Genomic DNA, 21,486 nt, shown 5'->3' with positions numbered 1-21,486 from the left:
GTATGGAGTTCCATGCAGACAATTATCTAGCAAGGGAAACATATGTGAGGGGAGTGTACCATCAGGTCTAAACTACAGAACCCATGAGGAATATGAGAATGTGCAGAGAAAATGTATGGCAGACTAGAAGTCTGGTGCAGGAGTATCGGAGAAAATATCTGTAGTACCATGTGGGGGTGGGGTATAGGGCTATTGCCAAGCAGCAGTCCACAAGGAGTGTAATTCCAAGAGTACCAAAGATTTGGGAGTTCGGACTTGAGGACCTGTCCTTTTGGAATTCTGGAAACCATGGCCTGTGGCATGGATATGACAACCTCAGTGATTCTGTTCACGCTGAGGTATGTTCATCTTTTCTCTGTACTTGTAGACTCTTCAGTTAATAGTGATTTTGTTCATGCTGAGGTCAATCTTGTGTCTCTCTACAAGCATTTCCGGAATCAGTAACACTGGCTCCTTTACAGCTAATTGCAGATCATTAGACATCCCGGTGTGAAAAATGTGCACTCGGAGTTGAAGCAGAATGAGCGGGAAGTAAATTCTTTTAGACTCTAAGGCTAATCTCAGAGTCTGCCCACCACAGCTACGTCAACCAGACTTAAGATACAGTCTCCTGATCTTTCGGGATTTCTATCTTTCGAGTCCGCCTGTATGCGATTTCTATGCTAACATGTCTAACGTTCTGTAATTAGCTGTAAGCGCCCTGCCATGTAAATTGGCCACTTTAGCTGTGACGTGTGACAAGTACAATGTGACGCCTGTAACTTGAACACTTCATTAACATCTGGACTGAGAACTGCAGTATGGACACATCCTACCAAACATCGCAGTCACCTAATCCTGTCCTTAAACCAGACGTGAAAAAGAAACTCGTGGTTGTAGGCGACGGTAGGCTTCTCTTTGTCCCTGCGATAAATGCATCACCATGTCCTCTTTTTAAGGTGGTTGCGGAAAGACATGTCTCCTTATTGTTTACGCAGAAAATCGGTTCCCTGAGGTAAGCCCTGTCGTATCAGTGTTTCTAAGCGCTTCAAAGCCTTCACTTTAGGCATACGTCCCAACGGTTTTCGAGAACTATGTGACACAAGTTAACTACGATGGAAAGGTTGTAGAGCTTGCTCTTTGGGATACTGCAGGCCAGGAAGAATATGACCGGTTGCGACCCCTAAGCTACCCCGAAAGCGACGTGATCCTCATTGTATTTTCAGTTGATTTTCCTGCCAGCCTCGGAAATGTTCAAGATAAGGTTAGTGGTTCAATTCGTCACATCTAAACATCTTTCAAATGCACCACTCGTAGTGGTATCCAGAAGTAGCGCACTTCTGTGAAGGCACTCCCCTTATCCTTGTCGCTACCAAAGTTGACTTGAGAAGAGACGATCAGACTAGACGGATGTTAGGTGCGCAGGGTCAATCTCCCGTGACACCCGAACAGGGTGCAGACGTAGCAAAGGAGATAGGTGCAAAATACATCGAGTGTTCTGCCAAAACAGGGAGTGGCGTACATGACGTTTTCAACTTGGCTTTGAGGGAGAGCATGAGAGGTCGGTGGGGAAAGCTGGTAAAGCACAGAAGGTGTGTAGTTATTTAATTCGAGGTAAGGCTCGGGATATGTCTTGCGTTCCGGGTCACTACCAACTGGAAGCGGCACTGTCTTGACTCAGTTACTTTGAGTCTGCACTTAGATAATGCAAACTTGATCTCCAGGGTGCTTGTATTAGCAATAACTTTAATCTTTAGTTGCATCATTTCATCCAATTTTATTTTCTTAAAGGTCAATATTCAGCAAAGGGATGAGTACGACTTCAGGCCTGCGAAAGCGCAAGTTTGACTGTTTCGAATTAGGTCTACTTATCATGATTAATGTTTTAGCTGTAACACCTCAACTTGGGGTGCTTAAATCAGACTGTTAGAAACATTCAAAGGGGGAAAAAGTTAACGCTTTGGTTAAATATTGATAGTAGATCACGGAGCTGTACAGTTTATAATTGCAAGTTACCATGCAAGTCGCGAGATAAAGAGCTGCACTTTTCTGGCAGACAGAACCCTCCTTCACTTTGTTCAGAGTCGAGGATACCGTTTTATCCAACTACCCATGTCAACAGTGGCAATAATGCATAAAAGCTGATACAACTACATCAATGTTACTCCTTATAATCACAGATATAGCCTGATGGTCGAGTGCAAGACGTGAGACGGATTATAAACTCCGTCTGATAACATCAGCACCTCACCATTTTCCTGATTCCTTGTGGGGGACCGATAGTAGTGTGTGCTCCCGCCGTTATGACAGTGGTTCACAATCAAGGACACCCCTAGATTTCCCGAGCATCTGAATTCCATGTCCTTTTCGATTCTTTTAAAATTTCAGCCGCTTCATTCGCTTTTAGCTCTCTCCATTCGCATCCGTCACGGTATTCACAAGTACTTGAGATCAAAATGAGTATGCATCATCCCGAGATATCAATAAGAAAACTCACAAGCATCTATGCGAGTGGGCAATTTCCACTCCTCTAGCAGGTCTCTGGCCATGCCACCATTTCAATACATCAGTAAGATGAGAGTCGAGCATACTTTCATCCATATTAAATTCTTTTGTTCCGAGTATAGTTATTGCAGGAACGTCCGCTTGCACAACTGGGCTCAGGCTTCGCGTTGTAGGTGTGGAAATACCATTAGAATCCTGTAAGTACGTTGCAGCTGCGACACATCACATTAGAAAAATGTGCATGGCTGATAGTAAACGTAAACTTACCATCGCTAACGGGTTTTCTTCCAGCAGAGACAAGAGACTCGTGTAGAGCCCAGGCGAGTTCTGGGTCCTCTTCCAACTGTTTCGGTAATTCTTCCTTTCCTTTACTCGCATATAATTCCAGATATCTTTCGTCATTACTTCCTTTACCAGCTATAACTGGTCTGTGCATTGTCGTTGAGACTTTGCTAGTATTACCTTCAGCTTCGAAGAGTTCTTGTAGACTTTCCTCAACCGCACGCGCAACATCGAATTCTTCTTGGACTGCAATTGCATTCATTCTATCTTTGCCTTTATCCATTTCTTTCCGCATAGAGTGTGTATCCTTGAGCTGTGGCCTGTACACGATTTGCAATTCCCGATCAATGCCTCTTAAGCCAGCATCCTGTTTAGCTGTTTGCACCGTTTTCCACCATCGTTCCACAAAACAGTCGAGATTCACACTAGTTGTAGGCTGGCTGACGCTACTTGACCACCCTATATCTTGAATAAACTTTCTGGAAAAGGGTTGGGAAGGATTGAGACGCAGACGAGTCCACAGAGCCGGGAAGTCCATGATTTCAGGGGAAATGAGGGAATACAGAAGTTGGAAGTAGAGCATAAGCTGTAATTTTGAGGCATACGTATCGCCATCAAGCGGAAGACTGTTCGTGCGACGAGTCTTGGTATCGAGTACATGTAGGGTGAAGGATTGGGGTGATAGAACCTTACTCGCTTCCGTCCGGATTTCCATGGGCGTAAGGTCACCGAGTGAAGTGCCCTCATCATCAATGTACTCGGAAGGACCGGGCTTTGTGGACGACGACGGTTTGATAGATATAGTGGAAAGTTGTGGTTGGGACGGAGAGATTGTGCGACGTTGTTTTTTCTTCACAGGGCTAGTAAATGGAGACGCCGTAGTGTGTTTTGCGTCAATTGTACCCATGATCTTCTTGTCAATGCATTTCACTATTTCATCCTGGAAAGTTGTTAGAGGAAAGTTGTTAGAGAAAACACTACGATGCTGAAATGTGCGTACAATAACTCCGATCACGACTTCATTTTGCAGGATACCGAAGACAGGTAACTCGCGCTACGAAACGAATAAGAGTTTACCATTATTGGACGTAAAATGACGACTACCGTTTTTCCGAGGTGCACTACCTCTTCCAAACCGACTGTTAAATTATGTAGACTGCAGCAATGTGGTGAGCACTGATCAATGAAGAGCATGGGAATACATACCGTAAACCCCATCGTTCTTCTTCGGTTTGTGTAATAATCTTCATAATGACTGGGTGGACTTCACGTTCCAATTGACTGTGCACAGACTAAAAGAGTATGAGTCAACAATTACTCCCTCAACAAACGACAGTAGTTTACAAACTTTGCCTCTTGTGATTATGCGGTCATTTTGAGCTGCCACATTGTCTTTTACGGTGATCACCTTGCCTGAACCTGTGGTAAATGACTTTGGGCGTTGTTCAAGTCGCTTGTCTCTCATTTGACGTAGGCCGTAGTCGAATTGGACCTCACACCTTGAGCATTGGTAAGCCAGACTAGCAGATGGTATCACCATGAAGAAGCCATAAAGAAGCCTCACCAAGTAGGGCCAACCAAGTCGGTGACAGAAAAGGTGCCTCTCCATTCCCTGTGGGACTGATATGGGCTACGACAAGTGAAAGATGACGTCCTACGCTGAAAAGGCTTCAGCGCGGAAGGCCCTAGAGTATTACTGTTGCTCTGACTATGACTGGAGGATGCCTCTACGACATCAACATTAGGGTCATCAGACTGTTCGATTGCGATGATAACAGCAGGGCCACCCGAATGAGCTGTAGCTGGCCTACTGCCATCGGTGGTGCTCGCCGTTGCTGTTGTCTGTTCGCCTGAATCATGGGTTGGTGAACGCTTGAATTTTGTTGCGGTCTGAACATCAAAGCAAGCAAGATCTTCTTCTGTGAACTCTGAAAGATCGTATGCATCGAATTCGTGATCACTGGACATGGTAAACTCTAGTAATGCGCTTTCGACACCTCACGTGTTCGTTAACTAATTAGCTTGCGGGAACTGCCGGTCCTTGTCGTCATGATATAATTAAATTCCGCGCGAAGTCTACCCGCGCTGGCCTACTCATGATGACTCGGAATTCAACTGCAAGGCAGCAGTATGCTGTTTGTATATTATCCTTTACCTGCCGGTTTCCATTACACCTTCTAAACACCATTATCAAGTTATCAATAGTTTTGATATCACGATTTCAGGAAGCGGAAGAATAAATCGCAGTCAAATGCAATGCATTGATGCCAGGCTGCCTGTCCCCTTCTCAGTGATTTCTCCCTCAGGTTTGCTGAGATTAACAGTGAGTCCACACAGGAACATCTTTTCATCATCTTCTCGAAGACAAATAATTATCATACTGCCGTGCTTCCATGCTCATCACCATTGAACCGTCAAGAGCAGTGACTCAGAACATTGCACGATTCCGCATATAAGTCGCACTGCTACTATGGTACTATTCTAAAACTGAGATCGCATACATGGACTTACCCCCGGGCTTCCCCATAAGCATAACCATCCCCGCAGTCCGTTCCCAGCTGCAGACTACAGTGGTAAATCTATGCTTGTGCTCTGGCGTGTACACGGTATCTTAAGCCAACGGTTCCTTTTTCGCTTAGTACTTCAATGGTAGGCATCCCACCTTTCCAGCACTACAGAGTGCTCACCACTTCGTCAGTCGCTGGTATAGCAGTCTGGGTAAGACATCCGGCTTCACGGTGATGTCGTCTGTTAGCAGTATAGCTGAATTTATATATACAGATATTTGAATATTGTATATCACTCGAACTCGAGGTAAGCCGTGGAAACTTGCCAATGCTTGAAAAGAGAAATTCTAAACTTCAGATGTCAGGTCCGGTGGGTCTGGGGGAGAAAATGGGATTACACGCGAATTATATTTATATTTGCTCGTTACCTACCTCTTGTTGGTGTGATCATGAGTCTACGGTAAGTATCACAGTATCACAGCCATACTATTATCTGTCTCTCAAGGAATCCGAAAACAGCTGCTACGCAGTATCGTCCTGGCAGTGTTAGTGTTATTACCATTAACCTGCAATATGGCTCCTGTTAAGAATCCCATCAAACAGTGTGTTGCTTATGGCTACGTATCGAATGGTAGGTATGTCACATTACTAAACAAACAATATGCTAACTTGTGTCGGTCCACCAAGCCACCCATATCATAGCCTTTGTTTTTACAGAAGGCCTTGTATGATTTAGCCACCTAATTTGCAATTGAAACTGAGCGGCCACATGCAGCCCTACTTATCTTGCGGACTTATGCTTTTTGGGAAAGGAAAAAGGCAGTCCTTGTATGGTTGCTTGTATCCGGAATGGTGAGCACCTTAGACGCAGTAGTGATGACACTGACTAAAACTTACTCCAAAGATCACTCGTGAATAACGAAGTCCGATTTCCTACCCCCCCCAGTAAGCTTTTAACAACTGTCTTCCCCTGTCAATACAATCGGCTATCTGACCCGCTACAGATAACCCGGGAGATTGTGTTTTTATATCTACCAGAGCCGATGCTATTCAATTTGCATTTCTAGTGGTTTACGAGTGCCGTCAGTGTTAAACATAGATTCTCAAACAAGCATAAGAGCAAGCTAGTAATTACGCTTTACAGGGATAGCATTATTAAGAACAAAGCTTGAAGGAAGTGTCTAGCCACTTGCTGAGAGCAATCAGGGACTGGAACTAGAGTCCAATGTGAGTAACTTTATTATTAGAGAGTATGACAGGTATACAGTACCTAGAGTCCAATGTGAGTAACTAGAGAATAGGAAGCATTGGACTCTGCAATACTGTCCGAAGTTTTGTAAACAAAGGTAAACAAAGCAGCCACAAAGGCAAAATAATAGAGAACACAATCAATAGTGAATGATAGAAGAATAGATAGAGAAAGGAATGAAAATATATAGGTAGCACAAAGGTGCAGAATCACCAAAACTAACACTCCCCCCTGATGCTGCACCTCCCAAGCATCAGCTCCCCCCTGATCTAATAAGTCCCATCATCTTCCTGAACACTTCCACTTTAGGCTTGGCAAGAGCCTTGGTCAACAAGTCTGCAGGCATTTCAGCAGTGGGAACAAAGGTAGGAGCAATCTGCCCAGAGTCAACAACATCTCTCAACCAATGCCATCGCAGATCAAGGTGTTTCATCCGACCATGGTGCTCAGGGTTCTTGGATACAGAGATGGCAGATTGGTTGTCAATATGAAGGGTGGAAGGAGAGGTGATAGGATAGCCCATTTCCTTCAACAAATTTTGCATCCAGCAAATCTCTTTGCCAGCCTCAACAGCAGCAATGTATTCTGCTTCAGTGGTGGACAGAGCAACAATGTTCTGAAGCTTGGAGCTCCAGGAGACAGCACCAGATCCCATCTTGACAATATAGGCACCAGTAGAACAACCAGAGTCCTTGTCACCACCATGATCAGCATCAGAGAAAGTGGTGAAGAGTTCAGTGGAATTGGGATCAGGACCAAGGACAAGGGAATGATCAAGGGTGCCTTGCAAGTGGCGGAACAAGTGCTTGACAGCGCTCCAGTGAGTAAGGCCAGGATTAGAGTTATATCTGGCAAAGACTCCAACAGTGTAGGCAATGTCAGGACGAGTGGTAGTGGCCAGATACATCAGAGCACCAACAGCAGCAAGGTAGGGAATGTCCTTCATCAAAGCAGCATCACTGGATGTTTTGGGAGACATGTCCTTGGTGAGGCGCAAACCAGGATCCATGGGAGTGGACACAGGCTTGCAGTCCTTCATGCCAAAGCGCTCCAGAATGTCCAGAGTGCACTGATGTTGGGAGAGGGAGATGGTGCAATTACTTAGGTCTCTAGTGATGGAAATGCCAAGTAGGTAAGAAGTAGGGCCAAGATCACGAAGCTTAAAGTGCAGGGAGAGGTTCTTGACAGCTTGGTCAAGTGCAGAAGTAGTAGTGGATGCCAGTGTTATGTCATCAACAAAGACAGGCAGGATAATGCGCACATCAGCTCTGTTAAAGACATAGATGGCAGAGTCTGAATAAGTACGCTTGAATCCGAGTTTTTCAAGCACAGTGTGCATCTTCTGGTTCCACATTCTGCCTCCCTGCTTTGTCCCATAGATGGCCTTGTCCAACTGGCAAACAAGATTGCGAGGACCCTGATGGAATCCCTCTGGCTGATGCATGTAGACCTTGACATCCATGACTCCATTCAGGAATGCATGGGAAATGTCAATGGAGCGCAAATGGAGGTTGTGGATGGCTGCAATGGCAAGGACAACTCTAATGGATGATATGCGGACAGTAGGTGCAAATATTTCGAGGAAATCAAAGCCAGGGCGCTGGTTATAACCTTTGGCCACATATCTGGCCTTGTAGCGCTCAACAGTGCCATCTGAGTTGTGCTTGATCTTGAAGACCCACTTGCCACCAATAGCCTTGACTCCAGGAGGTAGTTCCACTAGTGACCAAGTACCATTGCGCTCATGAGCTTGAAGCTCTTCCATGGCTGCCTCTCTCCATTTATCTGCATCAGGACGCTTCATTGCATCTGCAAATGACCTAGGCTCAGCAGAGTCTCCAAAGTGTGCCACTTCATCATCAACTGCCTCAGAATCACTGTCATCACTCTCAATGGCAGGAGTAGGTTGTCTGTATTGAAGCCACCATGGTCTAGGTGGTCTCCTAGCCCTTACAGGGCGTCTCAGTGCAATAGGCAAGTCAGGAGAAGGTGAGCGATGAGGAGGGTGATTTGGAAGCTCAGGAGGTTGATTCACAGGTGGTTTTGCATCAAGGTCCAAATGAGGCCCATTGTCAGGCAATGGTTGAGGCTGCTGAAGCGCAGCTGGTGGGCCCATATCTCCCCCTGGACCTGGTGTAGGGACATCCTCAATCAGGCCCAATGGCATGGATAGCGAAGGTGGAGTGGGAGGTGGAGGCGGGACATTGTCAGAAGACCTCTTCAAGCCAGGGAAGTAGCGCTCATCAAAATCAGCTCTCTCAGAGATAACAGTGTGCTTGGTGGTAGGATTGTAGAATTTCCATCCCTTGTATCCCTCAGGGTAACCAATGAACACACATTTCTCCATATGAGAGCCAAAGATGCCTCTTTTGTCCTTTTGCACATGCACATAGGCAGTGCAGCCCCAAACGCGAAGGTGAGACATGTCAGGCTTGCGTCCATACCACAACTCAAATGGAGTGGCATGGGCCACTGCATCAGTGGGACACCTGTTCCAGACATGCACCAAAGCGGACAGACATTCACCCCAGAAGCTGTTAGGCAATGCAGACTCTGATAACATGGCAGTGATACGCTCAGTCAGAAGTCTGTTTGCTCGCTCTGCCACACCATTCTGCTGAGGACGATTCCTGGTGGTATGCTGTCTGACAATCCCATGGTCATCTGTGAATTGCTCAAATTCCTTGGACATGTACTCTCCCCCTTTGTCATCGTGCAGAGCCTTGATTTTACGCTCCAATTGAGTCTCAGCATAAGCCTTGAATCTCTTGAAAGCATCAAAGACATCTGACTTGGCCTTGAGAGGCACAACAACACGGAATCGACTGTGATTGTCAATGAAGGTGACCCAGTAGCGATAACCAGAGAATGTGGGGGAAGAGACTTGGTGTACATCAGAATGGATGAGGTCCAAAGGATGAGCAGAGCGAGTATCAGATGAGGGGAATGGATTGGCATGCATCTTGCCAGACAAGCACGGTTCACAGACAGGATCAGGAGCAGCCTTGGATTCCAGTGTAAGCCCAGTGACCAGATCTCTCTGTATCAGTCTCTTGACATCAGCATGATGGTGGTGAGCCAATCTGCGATGCCAGAGCATCAAATCAAGTGGTATAGTCGCAGTAAAATGTCCCAATTCAACACAAGCAGCAGTAGATCCATCAAGGAATGCTGCATTGTTGTCATTGATAGTTGCAGTGAACAAGAGAGTGTTGTCACGCATAAAGGACATGGAATGAGACGAAATAGTGACATTGAAACCACTTTGACGAGTTAAATACAAGACTGAGAGGAGATTATTTCGAAGATCTGGTACATGGAGCACTCTAGAGAATTCCACAGCCATAGCCACTTTGCCATTCATCACAGGATTAAACACCACAGTACCAACACCAGCTGAATAGACAACAGTGTGATCAGCCAGCTTGATTGGCACATGATATGGGGTATAGTGGTGCATCCAATGACGATGAGGTGTCATATGAGAAGTGGTGCCTGTGTCTGCATTCTAATCAATGTCAGCATCAAGTTGGAGAGGGCAATGAGGATCAGAGGGATGAATGGAACGAAGACTTGCATTCCCAGCTGATTCAGTGACCACAGTAGATGAATTGGCATTGTTGGGCGAAGATTTGGGCTGCTGAGAGGTATTCTGAGAGTTGCTGGAGCCTGCCTGAGCCTTATTGCCACGCTTGTAGCGATTCTTAGCACCCTCCACTGCCTGTTGGCGACTAGCAATGTATCTGTGGCATTTGTCTTGGGTATGACCAAGTAAACCACAGAAATCACACTGAACGCGAGTAGAGGTGGTGGATTGGTTGCAATGATGGCAGTTAGGATGGGTGCAGGTGCTATTGGCAGTGGTAGACGAAGAATGCAAGGCAGAATCGACTTCAGCACGACGACGGCGATTGACCTCTTCAGCAAGGAAAGCATCCCTGAGCTGGGTCTTGTCCAAGGTGCCCAGAAGTAGTAGAGATGAAGTGAAGTGGGCATATTGATCAGGAAGCGCCCTAATCATGGCCATGCATGTCAATTCATCGTCCAATTCAGACAATGAGAAGCCAGTAGGACAAAGATTTTGAATCTGATGCATGCCTTCGTCAATTCTGGTCATGAGAGACTGCAGGGACTCGTCCTCCTTCTTTCTGATAGAGAAGAAGTCGTCATAGGCATTAAATCTCGTCCCAGGCTTCTTAGAGACGTGCACAATTGCCAGTTTCTCCCAGATCTTGACAGGATCATCAATGATGCCATCAAGATGGATGCGCTGCTCTTTGGTGACATTGAGATATAATGCACCAGCAGCCTTTTCAGCTCTCAACTCCCATTTCTCTATTGCTTCAGCATCAGTCCCAGGACACTTTTCAGCGCCAGAGACGAGCCTCCACAGTCCCTTGGTCATCAACCAAGCTTGCATTTCACCACTCCACTGGGGGTAGTTAGTGCCAGACAAGGGATGGAACTTGGGATCAGAGTCAGACATGATGGGTGTTGTATAAGACAATAGAGCAATGATAAATGATGTAGGAGACAGCTATAGGCGATGGAATAGTGGCAAAGACAATGGGCAACAGTAGGAGGCGAGCAGATAAGATGGTGAGGCGGTAGAGAGAGGATATGGAGAGGGTCAGAAAGCGCAAGGATAGGTCCAAATAGGGTCCAAAAAGCGTCCAAAAGCAATCCAGGAGGGTGCTAAGGCTTCCTAGTGCTGCTACAGGGTTACGCCTGTATTCCCCTTTCAATTCCACACTGATATTAACAGAGAAATCGCCTCGAGACAGTGTTGGTTAATAGGGCTTGTATATGAGTCAACAAAGTGACTTAAGCTCCCCAAACACCGCAGACTGAGAGAGGCTCTAGGCAACAGCAAACTGAGGCAATGCAGGCGAGCTTCACAGTCTATAGGCTTGTTCTATCTGATAATGGACAGAGTAGAGAAGATTGGAGCTTTATGCACACACCAGATATGCCAAAAGCGAAAAATAGGGCAAAAAGTCGAAATTGATGCAGAGACAGATAAGATGGATGGATTGCCACCAAATCAGAGGTATAGGGAACATCTTTATAGAGTAATAGATGGCCCAAATATCACAAGAAGTGAAGCACAGGATGTGGAGATATGCAATAGGAGTCCAATAGGGGTGAAAGTGCCAAAAATGCAAACTTCACAGAGGATGATGGAGTGGATGGATTGCCCCCAAATTGACGGTGTAAAGTGCAATAGTATAGGGTAGTAGATGGCTCAAATAGGGCCAAGATCCGAGCACAGGATGTGGAGATATGGAATAGGGGGCCAAAAGGTGATCAAATGATGATGAAGGCTCACAGAAAGATCCAGCTCAAATTCAACCACTCTGACAGGTCTCCTAGGGTTATTTAGGCCGTAGAAGACGATGGTAGAAGTTACAGGACGATCAGATAAGGATTGGGCGAGATATGGTGCAGATAAGACCAAAAAAGCGTCTGAAATGGGGGTAACTTGCAACAAGGAGTTGTTGTTGGAGATCAAGATGAGATCAGAGTAATCTGAGGTGATGGATGAGATAATAAGAGTCCCAGAAGACAATGGTTATGATGGATAAGCAGTAGGACGCTTGGATGGTGAGATATGAGGTCAGGAAGATGGCTAGAGCACAGGGCTCATAACCTATTAAGAACAAAGCTTGAAGGAAGTGTCTAGCCACTTGCTGAGAGCAATCAGGGACTGGAACTAGAGTCCAATGTGAGTAACTTTATTATTAGAGAGTATGACAGGTATACAGTACCTAGAGTCCAATGTGAGTAACTAGAGAATAGGAAGCATTGGACTCTGCAATACTGTCCGAAGTTTTGTAAACAAAGGTAAACAAAGCAGCCACAAAGGCAAAATAATAGAGAACACAATCAATAGTGAATGATAGAAGAATAGATAGAGAAAGGAATGAAAATATATAGGTAGCACAAAGGTGCAGAATCACCAAAACTAACAAGCATGGCGTATATGAGCTGCATCATTCGTGCGTACGTGAACCATTATTTCGGAATATTTCCCCTGATTATCTGCCATTTCATCATGAAACCTCAAGTCATGTCAATAGTTAACATTGGGGTCATTAGTGTTCTACCGGTAAGCTCAATATTTCTCTGTATCAGGTTATCCCATCAAACTCAGACTCTGGTCATTTTGCAAACAGATCGCGTACTATGGGTTACTCGACTCGTACGTGTCAATTTGCTTGTGCCAGTGAACTTCAGGGAAACTCTTTTGTGCGGTCGTCGCTAACCGTGCACCTTACAGATTGCAACTCACGTTACACAGTGTGCTTGCATGTCGCATCCACTTTAATCTTCATCAAAGCGACGACAACGCCCGTATGGCCAGGGAAGGTAGTACATTACCGGTGCTGAGTACTGTCCGTTTTGCAAGGGAGGAAGAGTCCGGGGCCCAATCCATGCTGGCCCCTGCACTCACTCAGGCTGTAAGACACGTAGCTCAGCGTATCCAGGATCATGCGAACACAGAAGGCGTTCAGCTCGACATGACCCCTACTAGGATTGGCATGTAGAGCTAATGGTGTACATTGGGAATTCGCAGGAAGTTCAATGTTGACCGTGATACGAGATATAAGCTTAATACGGTGATGGTAGTGGAGTACTTATTATCCTTCTACAGCAACCGAAGTCACTTTCATCGCGCTGGTTCTCTCTTTGTCAAATCAAATCACCGTATCCTTATAGTTTGCCAATTTGTAACCGTCCACTTGGTAAAAGGGATGTTTCCAAAAAATGAAAGATTTAATACAAACGGCTAAATACAGGATATCCTACAGCCCAAACCGCTCACGGGCCTATTTCAAATAAATCTCAGCAACCAGAGACAATGAAATTTTATAACTTACTGCATCTTGCACCATGTGCACATAACCTGAATACCCATCGGCATACTTGCCTATTTCCTTTCCTTTGCTGGCCCCTAAACCAACCCCCTGGGCATAAATAGCTGTTTGACTACGAAATGTTAGCAGAGCATAAGTCATCAGGTAAAAGATAAGTACATAGGCTCAGTTCTGCCTTCGCCAGAACTCCCTAGTCCAGTTCCCTCTTTCCAACCCATCATCTTGAGTAGTTTATTACCAATGTTGTTGTCATCCTGAGTTGATACGACGGGGACAGGCGGAGGAGTGATTGGAGGAGGCCCCTCTATATGCCTCTTCTTCGGTATATTATCATTATCAGGTGGTGGAACGTCGGGCTGGTTATGCATGATCCGACGTTCGAATGCGCGATCGCGATATTTCGTTTGTTCCATAACCTTGGTCGATTGTGTCGTCTTTCGAGCAACTTGAGCTTTTTGACGAGCTAGTTCTTGTAGTGTCGCATCTTTGAGGTTATTCTGTAGGGTGGGCATCGAGCATGTTGCACGAAAGGATGAAATAAAGATCAGAACACTCTTGAATATATCACATCATAACAAAATCGAAGAAAAGCGAGCCTTGTGTAAATCTGATTCCTTGTTATGCCGTTTGAGCTGATCCGTACTCTTGAACTGTCTTGCACATAGTAGACACGTCATTGCATTTGTGTCCGAGAACTCGAATTCTCCTCTCTGCGGTTGGGCTGGTGCTGTGCTGGGGGCAACCAGGGGACTCGTGGCACCAACCGGATTGTCCTGGAAGTTGGGAAGTCATAAGTTACGCTTACATTATTGATTCTATATGACTGTTTTTATTATACCGGTGGATGTGCTTCAGAATCGTCTCTGAGTTCTTCCTGTACTTGATTCCATTTGTTGATATTATTAACGGTCTGCGAGCACGTCATCATCAATATCATCTTTCCAAGTCGCAAGCTGGGTTTTCTGAAACCAACCTTCTTACTTGCAATCAATGGGGCGACCTTCTTTGCAGCTGCAGCTTGAGAAAAAGATCAGTTAGTATAATGACACACATATAAGGATATGGCATACCTTTAGCATCAGCATTTAATTGTGCTTCATCCGCTCCTGGAGAAAGAGCTCCGCTTTCCTCGGACGAGAAACCTAGTGCGGATGGAGCGGACACTTTGGGTGTCGTTAGAAGATAGATGTCATTACACTGGTAATCATGCGAGGTGCACACCTAATGTAGATGTCGCAGCTTTGCTTGCAGCAACTCCCTTAAAAGTAAGAGTCACAGGCTTATCGGAGATAGGCAGAACAGATGCTTCGGGCAATGCATTGGGTGCGGGTGTGATAGCATCATCTGGACTGTTGTTGAATACAGCGTTACTCTACGATCATCGTGGAGTTTACCTTTGAGTTTCTTCTTTCCCTTCTTCTCCTTAGTAGACATGGGGAGGGCAACCTGAGGTGGTCCCTCAACTTCAAATTCAAGTATGGCGACAGTCGTCGTTTCGTCCCAATATTTCACCCATGAACCTTCCACGCCCCCTAAGTTTAGCGACGAAGAAAAAACCGCCTCGTCTCGGAGGACGTGGTCAGCCACGAGTTGAAATGAATAGGGATGAGCGAATGAAGCGGCTACAGGTCGATCAGAAATGCGAAATCCTGAGGGGTGGATTTGAGGGGACATAGTCGCTGCTAATACAGCAGACGCGGACTAATAACAACAATGTCAAGAGCTACACAAGCAGTCGAGATGGAACTCACCTGAATATCAACGAACTCCACGAAAGTGAAGCCAAAACTCGCCAAGGTCACCTTATCCTTAATCAGGATAATTCTTTTCATGCCCTTGGCGCCATCTTTTCCAATACCCGATGAACTTTTCATAGCCTGCGCAATAGCTTGAGGGCCAGATAGCGGATCGAGTCCCCGGAAGAGCAGTACAGGCGCTTGGGTGTTACCAATATCACGAGTACCGTCGTTCATATTCTGGCGAGTTCGACTCCTGTCATGAGGAGTGGCACTCTGTGAATAGTCAATTTTCACTCTCCGGCCATCATGAGGCACACCGGATTCTAGAGCTTTATAATAAGCAGCAGAAGACGAAGCACCATGAGACGCCGGTGGCGGAACTTGAATGAACGGAAAGAGGGGGTCAACAAAAGCACGCGCGTGTTCAGTGCTTGAGAACTGGGCAAAGCCGAAGCCCTTGGAGACACCTTTGAAATTCACGGTGGAGGAAGGTCAATGCACGCGCAGAGATGATATACAAATGGGCAACTGCCTGTTGATCTGTCTCGGATAATAGTGACTGTTTCAACACTACAACCATTATTGGTAAGGTGTGACCGGAGCTGACATAGACTCGGTTTAGCCTTTCATCATAACATGTGAACGTATTACGAACGTCGGATTCGGTGAAGTCTGGATCTAAGCCGAGGAAAATAACATGCGGACTTGGTTCGCTTGGAACAAGGCGTTTTTTGTTCTGGAAATTTCGTTGAGAGCGCTCGTCTGGTAAGTTGTTATGGGTGAAGTCGCCGGAACGAGCCTGATTTTGGGACTCATAGTGAGCCTCTTGGTAAATCTGGCTGTGATCATATTCCTATATATTTTATGAGATTAGAGGCACTTGCAAGATAAAGAAAGTAACAGACTGCATTATCATATCTCCTGCGTTTGCCTTCGCTGTAGAAGTCGTCCTCCCTTGGTCGAACGTTTATTCTGTCACCGCCAGGATTCCGAAATTCATCTTGAGCCCACTGTTCAGCGACATGATCCCAGCTACGGCTATAAGACATGACAAGGCAAAGATACAATGTCTAAAAGCCAGCACAACTTGCAACGGCAACGGTGACAGTTAAAGCGAGTGAAGTAAATATGTAGTCTAGAATTCTAGGTCTCCTCCGCGACCAAACAATGCACAACAAAACCTCTTTCCTACCATGGCCGCTCAGAGTGAGTATCTGCAGTAAAATTCGAAAGCGTATTAACACCTTTGACAGGCTTCCTAAAGGTATAGCCATATCATTAACCATGCTATATTCTAAACCCCCATCCCTCAATTGTAGGTAGATCCTGGTATTGAACGATGGAACCGCATGGTGACGTGTTTGCACTTCGGATAATGGCATGTACACTTACAACAAGGTCTTTCAGCGCGAAGATGCGTATAAGCACTTCCGTTTCACCCCTCGCACAACTTGGATCGCGATGTGCGGTTTTGTATTTGTTCCAGGCGCAATCTATTATGTAGCTTCGCAAACACATGTGAGTTTGTTCATAGTCTCCCCCTTTACTAGTTCACCGTCTGATTTCGACATGTAGTTACAATGGAATTGGTCAGGAAAGCGAAAAGACCAAGCTTTGACCACTCAATCATGAAAGCTGTTACCCTACTCATAAACAATGTTCCGCGCGATCAGCGAACATAGAGTGCGAGATGTTTCTGATTAGACATCCACAATATATTTCTTTTTTCTCTCGAAGTTGCGTTAACAGAAAATTACATATGCGATGAACTAAGTGGTATTAAGCAAAACTAGATCTCCTTACAAAGTCTTATGGCTATCTTGCAACCACCTCCGACAACGGCACTCAAGAGCGCGTGTGCTGGGGCGCGTTGTGAATGGTGCTGCACCGCAGTATCCAAATGTTCGAGTTCGTCATCACGGAGCTCACGGATGACTCGTGCTAATAGTGGAATACTCGGATGTGACTGTGGTAATGTTTCTAAAGCGACCAGCTGGCTGGAGTACTTTTAATTTTCAAGCGAGATAACCGAACATTGAGACGACGTACTCGTCGTAATGTTCACCAATTACAGTCTCTACAGCTTCTGTACAAGCCATAGCTGCTTCTTTGCCCATAATGGCCGTGACAGCTCCTAAACCAAAGCCAGCCACCTTCGCCACTCCAGAAAGTAGTGTTGGTTGGACATGATGTTGTACTTGGAGCTTGTCCATCACAATTAAATGTCTCTTTTCTTGATCCCACATATCCTTCATAAGCATATAAGTTGACATCAAGTCTGGGATTGCAAACTTGGACGAACTTGGATAATTGGACCAACATGAAGGTCCTTGCCCAACACGACCATCTGACCTTTGTATATCCAGTTCGCAGCTATCTCTCCAGCTTGGTCAACCCGTATGGCGCGATCGAGAACGTTCCGCTGCTTGTAGTCCAACCCCGGTGGTGTTGAAGAGCTAGCTGGATCCTGGGCGCCAGACAGAGAAGCGTCTGTATAGGCTGCAGTAGCCCTGGATGCTATTTTTCTTGACAAGACGAGTGGAGTACTGCATCTTCGTGTGCAGGAAAGCGCAAAAGAAACGGTAGCTCTGTAAGGAGTACTCATTGTAGTAACCTGCAAAGGTACGGGTGTAATACATGTCTGCACGGATCTATCCGATGATGGGTCAATTTAAACACATATATCGCTTGACAACCGTCTCAGATATAAGAGTTATCTCCCCATCCTTGCCAGACACACTTTGACCTGTACAAGCCATGTCTTCCACGTATGCCAGTACCATTACGCGTCGTTGTGACCATACAATTAATAGAATGCACCAGATTTACCCCCTCAGATGCTGTCGACAAAACAAAAGAAAAAGATTGGGCATTCAATCTTGGTGAGCACGCTTCATTTCCTTTATCTGTGTCCATAGACCTAAGAAAAACGTATGGTGAAGGAATGCTTGACTGGGATTCGAACATTGTATTCACAAAGCGCACTTTGGTTGAATTCCTGAAGTCAGTCAAGCTAGTCATGGCGTCCTCTTGTGACTGACGCAGACAAAGATACACAGGGACGACGGTTGACCCAAGCTTTTCCAACATTCAGAAACTTCCCCGTGGGTAGCTTCAAGTTTTGGTCTTTATGCTCTTGTTAGTGGAATTCTTCTTACAGGTTACGCGCAATTCGGCAAGTTGTCCCCCTCTGATCAGCAGGCCACGAATACCGGAGCACCAGAAGCAACTCAGTTCGACAGTGGCTTCAGTCCAAGTACAAGCCAGAGTCAAATCACAGGTCAAAGTATCACACCCGCTGTTTCTCAGCAGTCTGTTGCTGAACAGGTGCGACCTTTCTTTGTCCTCTAAACTCTCTGTAATCCATTCGCTCAGGGTGGAGTCGTTGGAGAGGAAAACAAGCCAAGCAGGTATGCATCAACATATGGTGGCTGTGTTTCTCTTCTTGATATTGTTGAGTGTAGACGAGTGAGGACTCAGCCGGGAGGAGCAAGCAGTGTAGGAAACCTTTGGGACATGGACGAACAAGAACAGTTTATTCCCACTCGGAGGTCGCGGCTGATTTATATCTATCTGTTATATGCTATTGATATTCAGCTTTACAGAGTACGTCAACGACCCGGAGGCCAGGATAATATCGATAGCGTGAGTTCATTTCATTAATATATGCGTTGGTCTGAAGGATGTGATTTTTTAGTTATTCTAAAACTACCGTGAGCTTTACGCGCCTAACTCGAAAATTTGAAGGAATCAAGAAGAAACGATAGGACTAGTTAGATATCCAATATAGTTGTGTCTTATATTGGTATTCTAATAGTGCTTATCACCACCCCATCCATGATCATGGCCTGATGGAATGGAAGACAATGTTTCGAACACGATTGACTTATTGTCATGTCTGTGCGTCAATAAGCACTCCGACAGCATCAATGGTTATACCACAGCTAGTGAAGAACAATCAGAGCAGGAATAGGCCCGCAGGCAATTAAGTTATAAAGAATATATCAACCACTGAAACTCCATATTCTAATATCTCCGTCATCACTTCCTGACACTATTTTATCCTCACCAAGACCAAGGCAAGTGACTGCACCGCGATGGCCTACTAAGGTGGCAGTACATCGGCCTTCTTCACGGTTCCACACCTTTACGAGAAAATATCAGCTACGCGTTACAAGTACATTGAATCTGGTCTGACCTTGATTGTACGATCATGGCTTCCGCTCACCAATCGCAAGTTGTCTCCCGCTATCGCCCACACACCTTCTATATGTCCGAAGAGTGTCCTTGTAGCCTTCCCAGTTTCTATATCCCACAGTTTGATGGTATTGTCCAAGCTTCCAGATATTAGCACAGGCACTGAACGTTTCCCGAGTAAAAGACCCTCGGTAGAGTTAACGATATCTTGCAGCTCGTCATTTCCATAGTATAAAGGTTCCTCACACTGCGACGGCACATCAGATGTATTAAATTGAGAGGGAGAATAGGTGATGTCTTTGGTTTCACCACGTGGATGCGTTAACATTGAGTTGGGATCTTGTGAGTTACGCGCGTCCCCATCACAGCCCTCGTCCGCGAACAGAAGTCTCATACTTTGGACCTGACCGACGTGACCAGTGAACTGCCGTACACATGTCCTTAATGAAAGGTCCCAAAGTCTGATAGTGCCGTCATCCGAGGCTGAGAACAGCATCTTTCCTGGGTCGATATGAGGGGCTTGGCTTGCGTTTGTTAGCTCCATGGGAGAGGACAATGGGTCATGCTGTGTGCTCCCAGAGTCCCACAACCGAACTGAGTTTACCCAATCACGATGTCCGCGCAAAGTGAAGGCTTCCCCTGTCCTGAAGTTCCAAACTTTAATGGTAGCATCGACGCTACCGCTTGCAAGTACATTCGAGTCGAAGTGCAAGGACACAACACCTTCCGAGTGCCCTTCCAAAGTGCGGATACACTCTCCTCTACGCCAATTCCAAACACGAATAGTGTGGTCCATACTACCGGTGATGAGTTTGGCCTCGTCAAACTGTAGAGCCCTCACTGCACGAGTGTGACCTCGTAGACAGCGTATCTCAACCCCACTTTCCATGTTCCACACGCGAATGGTTCGATCATATGAGCCCGTGATAAGGACGGGAAAAGATGGGTGAGAGAGGGTCTCGTTGAATTGAAGGCACATGACGCCATCTGTGTGGCCGTTCAGAGTTCGCACAGTGCATCGTCCACGACGCCAGTTGCGTTCAATAGTGAGCCGCTCACTATAGACATCCTTCCAGGGTCGAGTGATTGTTTCCACATGGTGTGAAGGATCGGGCAGGAGTAGGGAATTTGACGCCGTATGTGCCATAGGGATAGCTAATGATTCCGGAAATGATGCTGATACCGACGAGCGTAGTTGAAGATCGCTAGTATGAGGAAGAGAAATATGCAAGCGTGAGTCGTGATCATATCTCTTGCGCTTGGGGACGCGGTCGATGGAACATGGACTATCGCTCATCTGCCTCTTATTAGATGAAGGAGAGATAGGGCGAGGGATGCATGATGGAGATGAATGAATACGAACAGCCCGCCGTCTCTCCAAGATGGGCAGGCCCCAGCCGCACTTGGTACATTTTTGTCCAATATGTTGTTCGCATATACCACGCCACAATATATCATCATCTGCCAAACTTCTCCAATGTGTGTTGACCTGTGCGGCACGACACAAGGATGTAGCGTCAAGGTTTCTCAACACTTTGAGGGAAACCTCGCGAGGCAGAACGACAAAAGGGTCGATGCGGATAAGCTGGGTAAGTTGTTCGGTGAGGAGAGATAGTTGAGAAAAGCAGCACATTGTGAGAAGACCTTGGAGTATGAGCTCCCTGCGAGGATGAGACGACGAGGAGAAGTTTGACCATATGGAGTTAACGGCTTCTCTCTCTTGGACGGATAGGGCATCTAATGACTGGAGGACAGATCAGTCTACAGGACATGTATCCGAATAAGGTGAATTGGATCGGGTAAGGTACTCACTTGCTGAAGCTTCAGATTAGTTCCTTCGTCAGCCATGCGTTGATGGCGAATACAAAGCTTCCTTGGTGGAGGCTGAGGTGGGGCAGCTAGAGATTTTTCACTGACATCTTGCTGCGAAGCTGCAATCATTTTAGACTCGTCCTGAGCGTTGGATACCCGGAACGCAACTGGTGGAGACGGCGAGCGAGGACAGTCAGGTTCTGAATTAGCTGAAGCAAGCCGTGCAGCAGGTAGAGTATCGCAAACGTAAGAGGACATGATAGAGGGTAAAAGGAGACTGGGATGGATGCGGGGCAGTATATATGTCTCTGCCGATATTGCGACTCTTTCTCACTTAG

The 21,486-nt window shown here is 46.1% G+C and overlaps 10 protein-coding genes across 10 annotated transcripts; 5 read left to right on the top strand and 5 right to left on the bottom strand.

Annotated features, from left to right (window-relative positions):
• Positions 1–751: 751 nt before the first annotated feature.
• On the top strand, positions 752–1,772 carry SERLADRAFT_474619 (uncharacterized protein; the record flags this gene model as incomplete). The annotated part of the gene is made up of 4 exons (XM_007321491.1): positions 752–885; positions 939–994; positions 1,046–1,243; positions 1,297–1,772. 4 exons carry the CDS (start codon positions 801–803, stop codon positions 1,585–1,587), a joined length of 630 nt encoding a protein of 209 aa, XP_007321553.1.
• A 539-nt stretch (positions 1,773–2,311) lies between these two features.
• SERLADRAFT_441000 (uncharacterized protein) lies at positions 2,312–4,734 on the bottom strand (the record flags this gene model as incomplete). Its single annotated transcript, XM_007321490.1, has 8 exons — positions 2,312–2,423; positions 2,477–2,696; positions 2,752–3,706; positions 3,767–3,820; positions 3,871–3,922; positions 3,973–4,058; positions 4,115–4,265; positions 4,331–4,734. The coding sequence occupies 8 exons, from the start codon at positions 4,732–4,734 to the stop codon at positions 2,312–2,314; spliced, it is 2,034 nt and encodes a 677-aa protein (XP_007321552.1).
• Positions 4,735–5,656: 922 nt separating this feature from the next.
• On the top strand, positions 5,657–6,338 carry SERLADRAFT_474614 (uncharacterized protein; the record flags this gene model as incomplete). The annotated part of the gene is made up of 5 exons (XM_007321489.1): positions 5,657–5,733; positions 5,793–5,904; positions 5,961–5,998; positions 6,049–6,125; positions 6,178–6,338. Coding segments are annotated over 5 exons (300 nt in total).
• A 4,165-nt stretch (positions 6,339–10,503) lies between these two features.
• Positions 10,504–10,954, bottom strand: SERLADRAFT_397111 (uncharacterized protein; the record flags this gene model as incomplete). The annotated part of the gene is made up of 1 exon (XM_007321488.1): positions 10,504–10,954. A coding segment is annotated over one exon (198 nt), but the record flags the coding sequence as incomplete, so codon positions are not given.
• Positions 10,955–12,610: 1,656 nt separating this feature from the next.
• On the top strand, positions 12,611–13,240 carry SERLADRAFT_474613 (uncharacterized protein; the record flags this gene model as incomplete). The annotated part of the gene is made up of 3 exons (XM_007321487.1): positions 12,611–12,631; positions 12,699–12,724; positions 12,803–13,240. One exon carries the CDS (start codon positions 12,879–12,881, stop codon positions 13,068–13,070), a length of 192 nt encoding a protein of 63 aa, XP_007321549.1.
• Positions 13,241–13,251: 11 nt separating this feature from the next.
• SERLADRAFT_474611 (uncharacterized protein) lies at positions 13,252–16,148 on the bottom strand (the record flags this gene model as incomplete). Its single annotated transcript, XM_007321486.1, has 13 exons — positions 13,252–13,352; positions 13,404–13,512; positions 13,560–13,897; positions 13,997–14,173; positions 14,239–14,310; positions 14,374–14,417; positions 14,471–14,563; positions 14,622–14,744; positions 14,795–15,101; positions 15,152–15,606; positions 15,672–15,741; positions 15,795–15,992; positions 16,045–16,148. The coding sequence occupies 10 exons, from the start codon at positions 15,371–15,373 to the stop codon at positions 13,329–13,331; spliced, it is 1,509 nt and encodes a 502-aa protein (XP_007321548.1).
• Positions 16,149–16,332: 184 nt separating this feature from the next.
• Positions 16,333–16,771, top strand: SERLADRAFT_372407 (uncharacterized protein; the record flags this gene model as incomplete). The annotated part of the gene is made up of 4 exons (XM_007321485.1): positions 16,333–16,345; positions 16,463–16,491; positions 16,547–16,657; positions 16,715–16,771. 4 exons carry the CDS (start codon positions 16,333–16,335, stop codon positions 16,769–16,771), a joined length of 210 nt encoding a protein of 69 aa, XP_007321547.1.
• A 66-nt stretch (positions 16,772–16,837) lies between these two features.
• SERLADRAFT_474608 (uncharacterized protein) lies at positions 16,838–17,786 on the bottom strand (the record flags this gene model as incomplete). The annotated part of the gene is made up of 3 exons (XM_007321484.1): positions 16,838–17,136; positions 17,189–17,388; positions 17,442–17,786. 3 exons carry the CDS (start codon positions 17,742–17,744, stop codon positions 16,929–16,931), a joined length of 711 nt encoding a protein of 236 aa, XP_007321546.1.
• Positions 17,787–17,841: 55 nt separating this feature from the next.
• On the top strand, positions 17,842–18,971 carry SERLADRAFT_397100 (uncharacterized protein; the record flags this gene model as incomplete). Its single annotated transcript, XM_007321483.1, has 10 exons — positions 17,842–17,907; positions 17,963–18,021; positions 18,082–18,142; positions 18,191–18,243; positions 18,300–18,466; positions 18,515–18,549; positions 18,604–18,690; positions 18,745–18,784; positions 18,837–18,852; positions 18,907–18,971. The coding sequence occupies 7 exons, from the start codon at positions 18,084–18,086 to the stop codon at positions 18,843–18,845; spliced, it is 450 nt and encodes a 149-aa protein (XP_007321545.1).
• Positions 18,972–19,143: 172 nt separating this feature from the next.
• SERLADRAFT_440992 (uncharacterized protein) lies at positions 19,144–21,406 on the bottom strand (the record flags this gene model as incomplete). The annotated part of the gene is made up of 3 exons (XM_007321482.1): positions 19,144–19,284; positions 19,338–21,080; positions 21,149–21,406. The coding sequence occupies 3 exons, from the start codon at positions 21,404–21,406 to the stop codon at positions 19,144–19,146; spliced, it is 2,142 nt and encodes a 713-aa protein (XP_007321544.1).
• Between the last annotated feature and the right edge of the window lie 80 nt (positions 21,407–21,486).

Source organism: Serpula lacrymans (genome assembly GCF_000218685.1).
Source record: "Serpula lacrymans var. lacrymans S7.9 unplaced genomic scaffold SERLAscaffold_11, whole genome shotgun sequence".
In the NCBI taxonomy this organism is placed as follows: Eukaryota; Fungi; Basidiomycota; class Agaricomycetes; order Boletales; family Serpulaceae; genus Serpula; species Serpula lacrymans.
Note: the sequence above shows the minus strand (reverse complement) of the source record. Positions and strands in the feature narration are given on the sequence as shown.